Here is a 17,163-nt window from a genome sequence, read left to right on the forward strand (position 1 = left end):
AAAAATAAAATGTGCTCATATTTAGAAGTGCACATTCACTACAATTAAACACACTTCTTTTTCACAAGGGCATTGTTTTGCATGTTTCTGTTAATCCAATTTACAATCATTTACAAACATCCATGTGGAAGCAGTAGAATTACAAAATATATGACTAAATCGCCCTCTTTTAGGTGTATGATTTTGTAAATGGGAAAAGAATGTAATAGAACTTTCAGTTACAACAACTGCTCGGTCACTCTTAAAATATTCAACCGTTCATGGTGGAAATTTAAGCACATTGCTAGTCATTTCCCAGGCATAGCTGCACCTGGTTTCTCCTGACAGGAATGAACAGACGTTTACTCACCCCAAGGTTAGCAATATGATATGTTTGCCATAAAACATAGGGGTAGAGTGCTGCAGGATTGACAGTGGAATCACTCATCATTTGAGATTTCTCACCAAATTGGGTGAAATATTGATACTGTTCATTTATTTTTGAAGCAACCATTTTAGAGTATTAACGAAGGATACAATGCTTTGAGATGTGTGATTAGGTCATTTAAACTGATATAATTATATATATAAAAAAAAATACCAAAACATGAATTATTTGATTGATTAGTTGTCAGCACTCTCAGCCTCCAACTGGAAAGATTTCAGTGGTCAGATGAATCTGACTCTTTAGCTGGTGGTTGTTCCAGCGGCCCCTTCTTCTGCTGCAGGAGGGGCGACCTCGTTCAGCCACAGGAGATTCAGCACAGGACCTATATACTCCATGATGGTCTCCTTCACTCCTTTCTCAAGCAAGTAGCCCTCGGTTTCAATCTCCACATTCTCCTGTCCAGCAACAGCCTCCATAGATGTCTGCAGGAGGCGCACACTGGCCAACACTGAGCTCTGTAGACAAGATGTGATTGATATGGAAAAATGGGTAGAAATGGCTTATTAGTACAGGTATAGTAGAATTAAATACACAGGCCTAAGCCAAAATATGCCTAAAGTCATTTATGCCTAAGTACTGTGGAAATCTATGCAAAATATGAACTGAAATAAAAAACAAAGAATTTCTGGGTGTTTATTTGTTATATTGTATGCTTAATCTAAAATTATATATATTAATTTAATTAATTACTCACCCTCATGTCGTTCCAAACCTGTAAGACTCATCTTCAGGATGCAAATGAAGATCTTTTTAAAGAAATCTGAGAGCTTTCTGTCCTTCCATTGACAGTCCACTTTCAAGTCCCAGAAAAAGACATCATTAAAGTAATCCAGTGTGACTCTTAGCCTCAATTTAATGAAGTGACGTGAGTGCTTTGTTTGTGCAAAAAAAAAAAAACATAATTTACCCCAAAATATGAATCTCCAATACTACTCATGTGTTTTGTTTTGGCGCGAGAGCAGACGTTGCGTGAGTGCATGTTGGAGATTGATATTTGGTAAATTATGTTTTGTTTTGTTGCGCAAACAAAGCACTCGTGTCTCTTCATAAAATTGAGGTTAATCCACTGGAGTCACATGGGTTACTTTAATGATGTCTTTACTACCTTTCTGGTGCTTGAAAGTGGTAGTTGTGTAGTCTGTCAATGGAGGGACAGAAAGCGCTTAGGTTTCATTAAAAATATCTTAATTTGTGTTCCGAAGATGAACGAAAGTCTTAGAGGTTTGTAACGACGTGAGTGTGACTAATTAATGACAGAATTTTCATTTTTGGGTTAACTAACCCTTTAACCTACCCTATAAGACAAAATTTATTATTTGCTATATGTATTGATTTTTTTTCTTTTTCTTTTTTTTTTTTTTTGCCAAAGCTTATCACAAATGCATTTCAGTTACTGTAATGAATGCACTGCAATGAATTACTCTAAATCTGTAAAGTTCTGATAACGTTGTCATATCAACTGAGGTGATGTGCAGTATGAATTCATGGTAACACTTTACAATAAGGTCCCATTGTTAATAAAAAATACTGCTGTTCATCGTTATGTGATCTCAGTTCCATTAAATGATATTAGTTTTTAATAATGCATTTGTAATTGTTGAAATTAACATTGACTAAGATTAACAAATGCTTCAAGAAGTATTTTTCATTGTTAGTTTATGTTAACTTGTGTAGCTAAAAAATGTTAACAAACAGAACCTTATTGTAAAGGTAAATCTACCTTTTGTAGCATATGATCGATAGACTACATGGTACAAGGCACTAAACATTGACATGAAATCAGATAAACCTTGTTGTCCACAAACCAACTGATTTTAGTTAGGGTAGACAGCATATTTGATTTGATGTGAATGAAAACAAAGTAGTGATCTGTTCAATGCCCATTCAGTGTGTTGCTGTACTTTGTACTTGACACAACACCACTATTAATTGAATTCATTGTTATGTCTATCCCTCCCTCCCGTCACGTCTGAACGTCTGATGCATATGATACACAAAACTGGAAACATTTCAAGAGTATCGAACTCGTCATTTGATTAGTTGGATTCTACAGCATTTTTTAAAGGTCCACCTGGAAACAAACCCATCGTGATGTCAAACCCCCTCATGGAAGAAGAAAGCTGCCGTGTTTGTATAATCAGAGCTTACCATGATCAACTAAACACTGGATTTTCAAAAGTGTGAAGTTCACAGCATATATGTCCAAGAGTTTTACACACCGGTTTGTTATTGTAGGGACATTGACTTTACATTTTCATGCCCCTAAACATGATGCTGAACAAAACAAATTGTGATTGGTTGTTTTACACGTCAGTCAGATGACCTCTTGGATGGGCCTTGGCCAATGAAAGCTGCTTTGGAGTCCAGACCTTCTGCCGTCAGTCTGACTAATCCCTCTCATTTTAATTCATGTTTAAATAAATAAACATGGTGTCTACCTTGACTAAGGTTCATTGAGTACATTCAAACCTGTGACAATTTACCTGAATCAGAAAGACAGACAGAACTACAGCTCCAATAGTGTTCATCAGACCCATGTAATAGTTAACCAGGGCTTCTCTGCAACCACGAATGAAGATGTTGAGTTCTTCGGTCTCGTGCTCGTAGTTGTAGTGGGCAGTGTTGTTGGTGATTTTGTATTGGATACAGGGTCTGGGAGAACTAGGGTTACAGCAACTGAAGGGCACGCCGTCAACCAAATAACGGCCATCCACATTGCTCCTAATGCGGCTGGAGGATTGAAGATGAAGAAAATGGAAGAAAAGATTATTTCAGCTCTAAATTTCTGCTCAGAAAGTTACCAATAGTTCTCAAAAATATCTTAACTTATCCCAGACAGCAACATAGTGTCGGCCCAGATCCACGTACCAGATGTGGGGCGGATCTGGGCTGACACTATGCTGTTGTCTGGGAAAAAATTTCCTCAGTTGTACTTTATGCTTTTTAATTTAATTGTACTTGCACAAAATATTGTTGTATTTATACAGTGCGGTCACATTTAGCGTTTTCACAGGCGAAATTCAAGCATTTCAATAGTAATACACGCAATTGGGAATCTCCCACACAGATTTTGCAGTTCAAGTTGGTCACATGGACTCACCACATTGACCAATAGGAAGCTGCTTGGTTTGAAAGTGACTTCTGTGTGAGTTACATCACTACACTATTGATGATATGCAATGGACCTTTTTTGCCAGCAAATTTCCATATGTGACTGTACATTTACTAACAGACACATGCATGTCAGAGTCGATGTTTGCACCATAGTCTTGATAACAAGCGATCAGCCGAGACCGATTGCTGTTTACACCAGGTATTAACATACATCTGAAATGCATTGATAGTGACCACTTGTGGTCAGATTTCACCAAGTTTTGTGACTACATAAAGTTTGGATGCTTTTGGACACTTTGGACAACAATTCTGAATGCCACTGCATTAGAAACAAAATATCAAGCCAGCAGCATCTGCAAACATAGAATTTTTCAGAACTAATTTCACATTTCTGAGCCATTTTGGTCTCTAAGTGATTTTTAGTGAAAGTACAGTATGGAGTCTGAAGTTTCCCTCAAGTTCACATAGGTGTCCTAAGCACGGGTACAGGTGTTACAGGGATAGTTTACAGACAGAAAAAATTCTGTCATCATTTGCTTACCTCCAATTCATTCTAAACCTGTATGCAACTCTTTATTCTAAGAAACACAAAGGAAGATTCTTAGATAATACAAAGAACTGAGGTGCAGTTTTGTTTTGGACCTCACTGACTTTCATTAAATGGACAAAACAGTTTATAAATTATAAAAGTATGTTCTGCAGAAGAAAGAAAGTCATAGAGATTTGGAACGACATGAAGATGTGTAAATGATGACAGAACTTTCATTTTTGGGTGAACTACCGTATCCCTTCAATTGATATTTCCTTTGACTCACTCCTTAACTTCCTTAGAGCTGAAATCCAGGTAACGGTTGCTGATCCACTGCACCTCAAACCAATCCTTGTAGTCGCTGTTACCACAGCACTGGAACTCCATCTGAAGGCGATCAATGGTCTGCTTCTGGAAGCAGCGGCCAGGGGTATCGGTGTCCTTGTAGAAGCGGATGCCGTTCTTCAAGCCGACTTTCAGCGAGGACTCCAGGCTGCCCTTCATAGCATAACTCAAGATGACTGAAATCAGCATGAGGGTGGTGAAGAATATCGAGCATCCAAAATAGGGCTTCATAAGGGTCTTCCATCGTGGGAAACGGCCAGCATCTAGGGCGTCCTGGCAGATTCGACTGGCAAAGTAATCGATGCCCATTGAAGCCAGACCCACAATCATCAAGGTGTTGGGCACACAGTGGATGTCTGTGTTATCCATTACCTAAAGGACAGGAGGATGTTGATGTCAGTCCATTTTGAGCTCAGATTGCATTGCGTTCAATGTATACATTGAGTTTACTTAATCTATGGAGAGTGAGCAATTTTCCAAGAGTAGATCAGTGGTCTCAAACTCAATTCCTGGAAGGCCGCAGCCCTGCAAAGTTTACGTCCAACCCTAGCTAATCAAGGCTTTCAGGATCACTATAACCTCCAAAAAGGTGAGTTGGAGCTGGTTGGAGTTAAACTCTGCAGGGCTGTGGCCCTTCAGGAGCTGAGTTTGAGACCACTGGGGTGGATAATATGTAACAGAGTAGAATAACACGGTTACACTTTATTTTAAGGTGTCAGTATTACAGTGTAATTATACATTGAAGTACTGAGTAATGATAATGAACTACATGTACTTACTATAGGGTTAGGGTTAGGATGAGGGTTTGGTTTAGGGTTAATTACATGTAATTATGCATAATTATGCAAAGTTATTACTACAGTAAATACACGTAACATATGTAACAATGAAACTGTAAAATAAAGTGTTACCACATTTTCAATACGTTTTGTGAATAAGGGAAAGTTTTCTGTTGACACATTAGAAGCAAATTGTGGCTTTTCCATTGGGACTGGTGTAAACCAATTAGTAACTCCCTAAACTTCAACAAATGGATTTTTTTTTTTTTTTTTAGACTGGAAAAAAAAAAAAAAATATATATATATATATATATATATATATATATATATATATATATATATATATATATATATATATATATATATATATATATATATATATATTTAAATCAGAATTTCATGTCTATTACACATAATATTATCATTCTCATTTTTGGAGTAGTTATTAACTTAATATACAATAAAGAACATGCAAAAATTATTTTTAGTAACCAGAAAGTTGACGGTAGCCATTGACTTCCATAGTAGGAAAAAAATACTATGGAAAACACTTTCGGGTGAACTACACCTTTAAGACAGATGTCACTCTTTATCAGCAGGTTGATTATGACCCATCTAGACAGGTGAAGAGCTCATTTGTAAAGGACAGCACCTTAAGCCTATTATGACCGGCTTAGATAATATTTATATTCACTTAGGTTAATCCATGCCAGATATTTCTGAAATGTTTGAGCCCTTAACATAGGTATTTATTTATTTATTTATTTATTTATTTATTTATTTATTCTTTAAGACATTTGTCAAAATATAATATTTTAGTAATGGCTTTGATTTAGTTTATAAAAGTTTATAGAATAGCTTCCTTAAACTAAATCAAGGCCATTACTAAAAAGCACCTTTGCACAAAAAGTTCATTATTTGCTAAACACTGAATGCATCAATGGGAATTTTGAAATTCAAAATGAATCATTGCATAATGCATTGAATTGGTAGCAAAAAACATCAAGCAAATGAATATATGAGGGTTATATGGATACCTCTCCCCTCCTTCGAAGCTCAGTCTTTAGGAAGCATCCTAAAGTGAAGGTAACCGCTCCACCCAGAGTTGCCATCCATGAGAGTAGCCACAAACCCTGGGCCAACTTCACCCTTTTCTGAAAAGTGAACTTCATCTTACCCACAACCATTGTGAAAGAGTATTATGATGTAAACTTAAGAAAAAGAGAAGACTGGAAGAGTGTGAAAAAAAGTGTGGTCAAAATGTGAACTCTTTGAAAGAAGTCCTGAGAATCAGGTTGCAACTGCAGGAGGTTCAAATGTTACTTTAAAAAAAAGATAGCTTTGCGCAATCCGTTACTCTTCGTTTGTTAGAATATAAGACCAATTCGATTTCATCCAAACAACGCAGCCGCTATTCTGTATGTCGGTGTCACTTAATCCGTTAGCAAGTGTCAGTCCAGATTTTTGTGTGGTGATCCCCCCGTTGCGATGCTAAAATGAGCCAGATGCCCACTCAGTGGTGAGAGTGGTGCCCTTGCACCTCCATGCCCATGCTTGGGTGAGACACACTGGATTTGGCCAAAGTTAGAGGTCTTGGGCGTCTTACCTGTAATCCATAAACTATCCTATTACAATGGCCCTCTCCAATGGGAAACAAGGCCACTGTCTGCTCAGCAAAGCAAGCCGTGCATCGCTGCATTGCGTCACATGTGTAGAGGATAAAGATGATGAACAACGACAAGGAAGAGATTGGAAGGGCTATGATTTCCAGCCGGGAAGAAAGATAGCAGCCATTGTGTTTAAAGCTGTCTTTAAAGTTGATAGTTGTTAGATTTAGGCTGCATGCAGTGCTGCATTTTGTAGACTTTAGAAATTATTAGGACCAAAGTTCAGACTAGTTCTACAATGTCTCTTGGTTCAGAAGTGAGTGCAGCCGGCCATGAGAACAGCCATAATCCCTGCACCAACTTGACCCTTCTCAAACAACTCAATGATTTAAAAATGTTGCTCATGTACATAAAAGGGCAGATCCTGTTCTTGTGCGTAAAGGATTAGTACACTTCAGAATTTCCTGATAATTTACTGATCCCCACATCATCCAAGATGTTTGTCCTTCTTTCTTCACGAAGAAAAGAAATTAAGGTTTTTGAGGAAAACATTCTAGAATTTTTCTCCATATAGTGGATTTCAACAGTTACCAATGGGTTGAAGGTCCAAATTGCAGTTTCAGTGCAGCTTCAAAGGGCTCTACGATCCCAGCCAAGGAATAAGGGTCTTATCTAGGAAAACGATCTGTCATTTAAAAAAAAAAAAAAAAAAAAATTATATACTTTTTAACCAAAATTGCTCATCTTGCACTAGCACTGTGATACACCACACATTACGTAATTACATTGGAAAGGTCGTAAGTGACGTAGCCGAGCAAGTGTTTACAAAGTGAACATGCAAAGACTAAGTCAAATGCCCTTTTCAAAAAAAGGTAAAACAATGATATCGGACAATTTTGAAGTTGGAGTTGATTACGTAATGGTGGCGCCTTGCAGAGCTAGTGCAAGACGAGCATTTGTGGTTAAAAAGTTTTTTTTTTTTTTTTTCCAGAAAATGACCAATCGTTTTGCTAGATAAGACCCTTATTCCTCATCTAGTATCATATAGAGCCTTTTGAAGTTGCAATGAAACTGCAATATGGACATAATTGACACATTAAAGTTCTAGTCTGCCTAACCCATGTGTGGGAAGGATGGTAGGAAGTTATGCATCAATGAACTTCACTTCCCTTTAAAAAATAAAAATAAAGGATTCAAAAACTTTTATGAAAATATTAGGAACGTTTTTTACAATAAAAATATTTAAATCATGACAACTCTAGGAACAATTTTGGCTTGTTATTGAATAGCCTATGGCAATGTTAAAGGTGCCCTAGAATTAAAAATTGAATTCACCTTGGTATAGTTAAATAACAAGAGTTCAGTACATGGGAATGACATACTGTCACGATCACAGTCTGTTCCTGTTCACTCCGGACTCCATTTCCCATGATCCTCCATTGCTCATCACCTGCACTCACTTCACAATCACTCCACACTAATCACCACACCCAGCTGCCACTCATTACCAGGACTATAACAGACTGTCACACACACCACCTCACCGCGAAGTCTTGATTACCTTGTGTGTCATTTCCGAGCGTTTATACCCTGTTTACCTGTTGTTACTGTTCCTGTCTGTTACCCGTTCTTGACCTGTTGCTGCCTGTCCTGACCCTTGCCTGTTATACTGTTCTGTGTATGATATCCGCCTGCCTCGATCTACTGCCTGTGCCCTTACTACGATTCTGCCTAACCCTCTGCTGTACCTGTTTGCTCCTGATTTACCCTGCCTGTACGACCACGCTTACTCTTTAATTAAAAGCTTGCAAATGGATCTCCGCCTCAGTCCCGCTTCGTTACACATACAGTGAGTCTCAAACGCCATTGTTTCCTCCTTCTTATATAAATCTCATTTGTTTAAAAGACCTCAGAAGAACAGGCGAATCTCAACATAACACTGACTGTTACGTAACAGTCGGGATCATTAATATGTATGACCCCAATATTTGCATATGCCAGCTCATGTTCAAGGCATTACACAAGGGCAGCCAGTATTAACGTCTGGATCTGTGCACAGCTGAATCATCAGACTAGGTAAGCAAGCAAGAACAATAGTGAAAAATGGCAGATGGAGCAATAATAACTGACATGATCCATGATATCATGATATTTTTTGTGATATTTGTAAATTGTCTTTCTAAATGTTTTGTTAGCATGTTGCTAATGTACTGTTAAATGTGGTTAAAGTTATCATTGTTTATTACTATATTCACGGAGACAAGACTCGTTATTTTCATTATTAAACACTTGCAGTCTGTATAATTCATAAACACAACTTCATTCTTTATAAATCTCTCCAACAGTGTAGCATTAGCCGTTAGCCACGGAGCACCATCAAACTCATTCAAAATAAAATGTAAACATCCAAATAAATACAATACACACATAATCCGATGTATGCATGCAGTATGCATGACGAACACTTTGTAAAGATCCATTTGAGGGTTATATTAGCTGTGTGAACTTTGTTTGTGCAATGATAGAGTCAAGAGCTCCGGGGGCGGAGAGCGCGAGATTTAAAGGGGCCGCAGCCTGAATTGGCGCATAGTTAATTATGCCCCAAAATAAGCAGTTAAAAAAATTAATTAAAAAAATCTATGGGGTATTTTGAGCTGAAACTTCCCAGACACATTCAGGGGAAACATTAGACTTATATTACATCTTGTAAAAAAAAACGTTCGATGGCACCTTTAATGTAATCAGTCTTGGCAGAACAGATCTGCTTTGCTGCTGTTGATTATTGTTGCTGCTGCTGCAGAGCAAGTATGGACTTGCTACTGATAACAGATACACAGACATGCTGCTGTGAGCATATAAGATATTCTGCTGCTGGATAAATAGACATACACAAATTCTATAGCAGATCTAGACAGGTGGAGCTGGGGGAGGTGGAGGGTTTCAGTGAAACCCCTGATGCTTACAGCAAACAATGAACCAGACTATTTAAATGTTGAGCAAGCAATCTCACTGGCTGTAGGATCATCAGAGGCCAATCAGCTTGTGTCATGTGGTAACGATATGATTGCTTGCAGGACCTATCAGCCTGTGATCTCTAGAGTTTCATGACTGAACTAGATATATAGTTTGCAAGTGTGGAAACACCCTTGACAGGGGGCCAGTCCATCGCAGGGACCACACACTCACATTCACATCTACAGGCAATTTTAGTCTCTCCAATTCACCTATCCTTCATGTGTTTGGCCAGAGGACCCGGAGGAAGCGTACACTGACACGGCGAGAAAGCATGCAAACTGTGAGCACAGCCGGGACTCGAACCGGGGACCTTCTTACAGTGAGGTGACAGTGCTACCCACTAAGCCATGAACTAACAGTGGAAAATACTTCTAAAGCATTTATTAATCTTAGCTAATGTTAATTTCAAAATTTACTAATTAATTTTTTAAAGTTGTATCTGTTAACATTAGTTAATGCACTGTGAACTTTATTAACATTAAAGGTGATAGAGAGACTGAGAATCCAAAGACTGTTACTGAGTTTTTGAAATGAGCGCATGCGTAAGAACAACCCCCCTCCTTCACAGCTCATTTCGAGGAAACGCCTCCCAAAACTCGTGCACGAGTATTGGAACACGAGTGTTTACCGCCGGCATTTGCTGTGTCGTGTTAGTAGATTCATTATGTCGGACTTACCGCAGGTAACTCATAATCTGCAGTTGTTACTCCTGTCTCCTGACAAAAACATTGCATGCGGCGCCTGTGGAGTGTGGAAAGTTACTGGAGAGCGCAGCCGCGCTCGTCTCTCACAAGGAACGTCACGGCAGTGATTGACAAGCCAGAGGGCCAATCGCGTAAACGATTGGCTGATGTTTTTAAGGCCCTACCTCGTGCACAGATGATGTATATTAATATTATTCCTTTCTGTGCACCTAATAAATAGTCTTTTATCAGTTAGTAAAGACAGTTTCAAGTAATATTGCAAAAATGTATAAAACAAAAAATCCTCTTTAGCACCTTTAACAAAGGTAATATAATAAGATTTAGGCTTATATATATATATATATATATATATATATATATATATATATATATATATATATATATATATATATATATATATATATATATATATACTCATTGTTATTTTATGTTAGTTAATGCATTAACTAATGTTAGCAAATGAGACCTAATTGAAAAGTTTTATTGAGGTGTTAACATGGATGTAAAATAACTGTTCTTGAACTTTGCTGAGATGTCATTGGCTTTTGATTTCATTTCACTTGTTATATAATTTATTATTATTATATATTTTAACTTTCTTTTTTATTAGTTATGGATTATTCTTCCCTGTAATTGTCAGGTTTTTAGTTATTCAGGTGCAATTGTATGTAAATTATTTAATAAAAATACATACAATGCACACTGAAATTAATATAAGAGGCTTCCAACACTAATATTTGTTCTACTTATTTATTTATATCATCAAGCAAATAATTATAGACATTAAAGTGCAACAGAAAAGCAATGTACTGTAGGAAGATGCATTATACAGAAGCTGGTGTGCCATTTCATACCCCTATTTCAACACTAAGAAATGACATTAAAATGACATTTTTGCAACATCCTGCAACACCAGGAGTATTTCAAATCTAATACAATGTTCTTATTCTTTAATGTTCTATTATATTGTCATTCACGTAAACGATACAGACATGTATTACATTTTGAATATATGTTTCATTTTTCTAATGGAAAAACATAAGGAATGAAAAATATTGCATGTTTTTCATTTAACCTTTTGCTTTAAAAAAAACTGTATGTGAAGTAGTCTTAAAGAGACGACTCCCTGTTTCACTCCTTATTCTCTCCTTCTTTAATCAATCAATGTTTTTACCTATTTATACCTCTTCAAGTTCCTGCCATGGTTATCATACACAAATAAAGCTTTAGAAGTAAGAGTACTAGAAGAATTACAAATGCATAAGCACATGCACTCAAACAAAACATTAAAAATGCAAATAAATATTGAACAAATATGAATATCTACTGAGCAGGTTTAAATTATTTCACCTTAAAGAATTTTGTATTTATATACTAAACCCAAGAAATATATGTCTGACTAGAATCAAGAAAACAATGAGATATCATCTCGTGGCTTCAAGATCTTTAGGGGATCAAGGGCTTTCTGCAGGTGAATACGTCAACAACAGAGAAAATCAAGATGGAAAATCAGATCAGTGCGGATCTTTCAGTGGTGAAATATCTTTTACTATGATCTTAAACTAAACAAACAATATTTAAAGTCATGATGAAATAGCATTCACTTCTCTAATGAGATATTATTGCTACTGAAACTGGATGTTCAGGGGGGAAAGGCAGGGACTTGATTTTATCCATCAGGAATTAATTAGGGGGTGAAAAGAATGCAAGCAGACCTGAATATGAGTGCGCAGATGATCCTCATATTTATTTAAGCCACCATCTGCTGCAGGGGAAGTGAGGCTGAAAGTCAAGTTCACCCATCTATTTTTCTTTTCTCTTATTGCTGTAATCTTTATTACATTAATTAGCAATAAACATCAACCAGCATTAATTTGCTACATTAACTATTAGCAAGATTTTAAATACAGTAGCCCAAAACCACGACGTATCAATCGCTTTTTATATTGCCAAGTGAAGAGCTTGTAACGGAACTTAAAAAGCAAGACCTTCCCCGACTTCCTAGGTTGCCTTTGAAAGCCTAGACTGATTTTTATGTGAAGAACTCAAAATCAAAAGAACTTGCGTGCTATGACATTTAGAGAGCCTATCTTCTATTCTATGACATACGAAACGAATGCTTATACAATGTTCAGGATAATGCCGAAAGAGCCATTGTGTACTGTAATGTCAATGTGTTATGCAAAGAAAAGGGATTAATTCAAACTGCAGCCAGATCTATATAGTCTATAGTCTCAAATATGCTTTATTATAATCAATCATAACAGTGTCATTTTAAATACTTAATCTGTTGATGAATTAAAGAGCTGGTGCAAACATATCTTTCTTAACTGCTGTTTTCTCACAACTGTCATTTTTGTTGTGTGTTTATTTCGTTATTGAGAGAAAAGCACATATTTACATATTCATCTTAACATCGCTCTCGGCTGTGTGGACGCATCTGGATGTTTGTTAACAGTATATCACTGCAAAGTATTTCCAAGTTCTTTATCTTCGAAGCGAAGAACGAAAAAGAACTTAGTCATGAGTATATCCTGTTTCAGTCTTTTGTACATTACGTGTGCACGAGTGCGAGCAATAAGTTACTGGCTGCAGTTCACTTAATGGCCACCGGTGTCGCTAATAAGAAGGGTTTCTGAATTCTACATATAGTGCCTTTAAGACTTCACTAAATCTCAACCTAAAGTCCAACTTTTTACCATTTAATTCAACTTTTCTTTTGAATAAAATATGTTGTCAAAGTGACTAACCTGTACTTCATCACAAATATAAGTACTATAATAATAAATGCCTAATAAGTATTCATCATTCTAAAATGTCCCTTTAATCACAAGTGTGTACTCTCTCCATCATGAATAAAGTGGTTGAGCATTTTTTGAGCAGACTCCAGACCAATCATCCCATTTATATCCTCTCCAGTACCATGGCTGTTCGCTTCTCTCCAATTACAGACCATCTCATCCTCGTACAACACTTGCCTGGAGCCAACTTGTGATTGGTGGAGGTCCATCATGGATTTATTGCTCCTCAGCATGCCATGATGATCCTGCTGCTGGTCTTGCTGCTTCAGGAGCCCTATGGAGTGGATCTCTTCCAGACTAGCAGAGAGTACACGAATGGGAGAGCCCAGATTACGTACCTCTGTGATCTGGTAGCCATCGCAATCTGGACCATCAGGACTCTGCTTGAAGCGGGCCAAGCTGACATCCTCCACAGGGATCGGTAATGTTTCGGGGTGAACTGTGAACTTAAGATGTGGTATCTGCAGGACGTGAGGAGGTTGATGATATTTGCTTTCCTCACCCCCAGATTCGCTCTCCGTATCCACAATTCCCTTTGAATATTGGTTCATCCCTTCCCAACAGCCTTGCCGCTGCTGCCATTGGTAATACGATGCATTTCCATGATTTCCCTGTGAACCCCTCAGGACGAAGTTGTGTGCCTCCTCTCCCATTTCTGACCAGTCAGATTCCTCCTCCTCTGGGAGTGTTCCTAACGATTGTTCATCGGCATGCATGGAGACTTTGTCGTAACGGTCACTATCCATGAACTGAGCTGGAGGTGGAGCGACTGGAAGTGGAGTTATGGGATCGTCAGACTTCAAATGTTTCACCAGGGCATCCTGTAGCATTGATGTCACCTATAGTATAAATTAAGCAAACTCATTCTGATTAGAGGGATATTTGGAATAAGCATGAACTAATTATTGTACATAAGAATTTATGTAATATAATGGTAGGGCTGGAAATCGATTTCAGAAAGAATTAAGGCGAGAATCGAGAATTGTTTCTAAATTATGGAACTGATTCCATCAAAGGGAATCAACCTCTTTTTAATAGCCTTTTAAAAAGGTGTTAATCATTCATTCACCTCTTGGTCACTAACTAATGGTGATGGGAAGTCCGATTCATTTCCATGAATCAGTTCATTTCAGTGAATCTGTGCAGCCATTCTTTTACGTCGTCTTCACATATGTATTTCTAACATCTCGATTATTACATTTCAGTCACTTAAGGCAATGAGGTTTGTTGTCACTGATTCATTCTGTGATCCTGCATGACGAAGAGCATGCAAATATTGATAAGCCTAAATCTTTGCCATACAATATTGTATGACATCAAACATACAATACAGACATCGTGATGCTCAAATGCGTATTTGTTCTAGGTGTCTAGTACATAAAAATGGTTAAACTGGCTTGTTCTGTTGTCCACAATTGAAGGTTTTAAGCTCCGCTCTGGCCTACATGAAGAGAAAATAGATGCTGAAAATAATAAACATTGGGGAATCAGTTCCAGAGTCGATTCCAGAACCACATTTTGGAATCGAAGATTTTTTCAAAAAATTTCAGAATCTAACAGCCCTATGTGACTCGAACATCTAGCATGTAAATATAAACATTACTTATTATAAAAATAACAAAATCAAACCCTCACATTAATGGTTTCTAGACTTTGGATGGTCGTTTTCGCTGCATGTAGTTGGTCTGTGAGCTCGGAGATTCGCTGGTTCAGTCGCTCACGCTCTCCATCCATATTCTGTGCCTAAATTGAAGTAACAAGAAACAATAAAGGCACATTTAAAACAAATACAATTTGTTTTGAATTTGAAAGTGTTGGTTTATTGATATAATGAGATTTTGAATCAATTTAAACCAATGTGCTTAATTCTTTAAGAACTACTAACTAAGATTGAAGAATTAAATTGGGCTTTACCACACAATGCAGTTTTTTCTCCAGAAGGTGGTTGGTTTGTTGTGTACAAGAGTAGTTGTCCTGAAGTCTGATGAAAGAGAAAGACATTTACCCTAATATAATTTAAAGGTGCCCTAGAATCAAAAATTTAATTTACCTCTGCATAGTTCAGTACATGGAAAAGACATACGTTGAGTTTCAAACTCCATTGCTTCCTCCTTCTTATATAAATCTCATTTGTTTAAAAGACCTCCGGAAAACAGGCAAATCTCAACATAACACCGACTGTAATGTAACAGTCGGGATCATTAATATGTATGACCCCAATATTTACATATGCCAGCTCATGTTCAAGGCATTAGACAAGGGCAGCCAGTATTAACGTCTGGATCTGTGCACAGCTGAATCATCAGACTAGGTAAGCAAGCAAGGAAAATAGCGAAAAATGGCTTATAGTCGAGAGCTCGGGAGGGCAGGGAGCGAGAGATTTAAAGGGGCCGCGCAGCCTGAATTTGCACATAGTTAATGATGCCCCAAAAAAGGCAGTTAAAAAAATTAATAAAAAAAAAAAAAACTATGGAGTATTTTGAGCTGAAACTTCACAGACACATTCAGGGGACACCTTAGACTTATATTACATCTTTTGAAAAGACGTTCTACAGCACCTTTAAAAGAATATACTTTAAAAGAACTGTAAGTGAGACTTAAGTACATCTTTTTTTCCATACTATGGAACTCTAAGGGGGCCCATCAACTGTTTGGTTACCCATACTCTTCAAAATATCTTATTTTGTGCTCAGCAGAAGAAAGAAATTCATACAGGTTTGGAACAACTTGAGGGTGATGACAGAATTTACATGTTTTGGTGAACTATCCCTTCAAATAACCAGGGTTAGGTGCTTCTACATCAATGTTATTCTCCTATCATTTCCCTCTTATTTTAGAGACCGCCAGACCACAAACCCTGACTTTTTTTTAACTAAGGCTGACAGTTTTAGCTGAAATCACACTAAAAACTGCATTTTTGGAATTCTGGTCCATTTTATGTGCATGTATTATACTTTAATCCAATAGAATAGAATAGAATATGCTATAAAGCACAGTACCATTTAGTCTTGTGTCTCACCTTGTGAACCGCTCCAATAAGCTGTTTAGCTCTATGCGAGTTCTTTGTAACTCAGATTCAAGGAGCTGGTGCCCAGTTTTGAACTCAGCTCCCATACATTCCATCCGCACAGTGGTCTGCAGCAAGCTGTGGTGGAGAACCTCATTCTGCTCCTGTAATATCCTAGATTGAATCAACAGACAGACAGTCCATCAAGCACACACGCCTCCATGAAAACAATCACGTATAGACTGTTAGACAAACAGAGCTTCTATGAGTGATGGCATGCTATTTATATCTGAGTGTGTCTTAAAGCAAATTGTTTCACTACCATCTTGAAAAAGCTGAAAAGCCATTTCCAGACCCAAAGTTAAGGCAGTTCATAGTTAAGCAGGCAGCACACAAAAAAGAATGCAAAAGTAAACAAAGGACTCACATTAATCTCTCCAATTCAGCTTCCTTTTCCTACGCAAAGATGAAAGCAGTTGCAAATGTGGAAATCCCAACAACAAATGATATAAAATATGTTTATTTTCATTCTACTTTAACACGTAAGAAAGAATACTCACTTTTGGGAATGAGGATGACTCTTGGTAGCTCACTGTGGATTGGTCATCCTGCATAGTGGAGCTAGCGGATGAATCTGACTTGTTAGAATGAGGAGAAGTGGACCGCTGGCCAACTGGAGAGTGGCGAAGATGGCTTGGGTGATCATCATTGTGATGATCCTCCTTGAATTGGGAATGATAGTGGTTTGATTCAGAATGAAAGTGGTGATGTGCTGTATGGGAATGCTGATTTTGCAATTCTGGGCTGTCGTGGTAATGATGGTGATCTTGGGAAT

The 17,163-nt window shown here is 37.5% G+C and overlaps 1 protein-coding gene across 2 annotated transcripts; it reads right to left on the reverse strand.

Moving 5' to 3' along the window:
- Window positions 1-198: 198 nt before the first annotated feature.
- rom1a (retinal outer segment membrane protein 1a) lies at window positions 199-6,381 on the reverse strand. 2 transcript variants are annotated; one of them, XM_067407609.1, is made up of 4 exons: window positions 6,232-6,381; window positions 4,357-4,787; window positions 2,911-3,157; window positions 199-882 (listed from the first exon to the last, which is right to left on the reverse strand). In XM_067407609.1, the coding sequence occupies exons 1-4, from the start codon at window positions 6,379-6,381 to the stop codon at window positions 667-669; spliced, it is 1,044 nt and encodes a 347-aa protein (XP_067263710.1). In that variant the 3' UTR covers window positions 199-666. The 2 variants fall into 2 exon arrangements, with proteins under 2 accessions (XP_067263710.1, XP_067263711.1); XM_067407610.1 differs by having other exon boundaries at window positions 199-875; window positions 2,904-3,157.
- Between the last annotated feature and the right edge of the window lie 10,782 nt (window positions 6,382-17,163).

This window comes from Chanodichthys erythropterus, chromosome 13 (assembly GCF_024489055.1).
Source record: "Chanodichthys erythropterus isolate Z2021 chromosome 13, ASM2448905v1, whole genome shotgun sequence".
NCBI lineage: Eukaryota > Metazoa > Chordata > Actinopteri > Cypriniformes > Xenocyprididae > Chanodichthys > Chanodichthys erythropterus.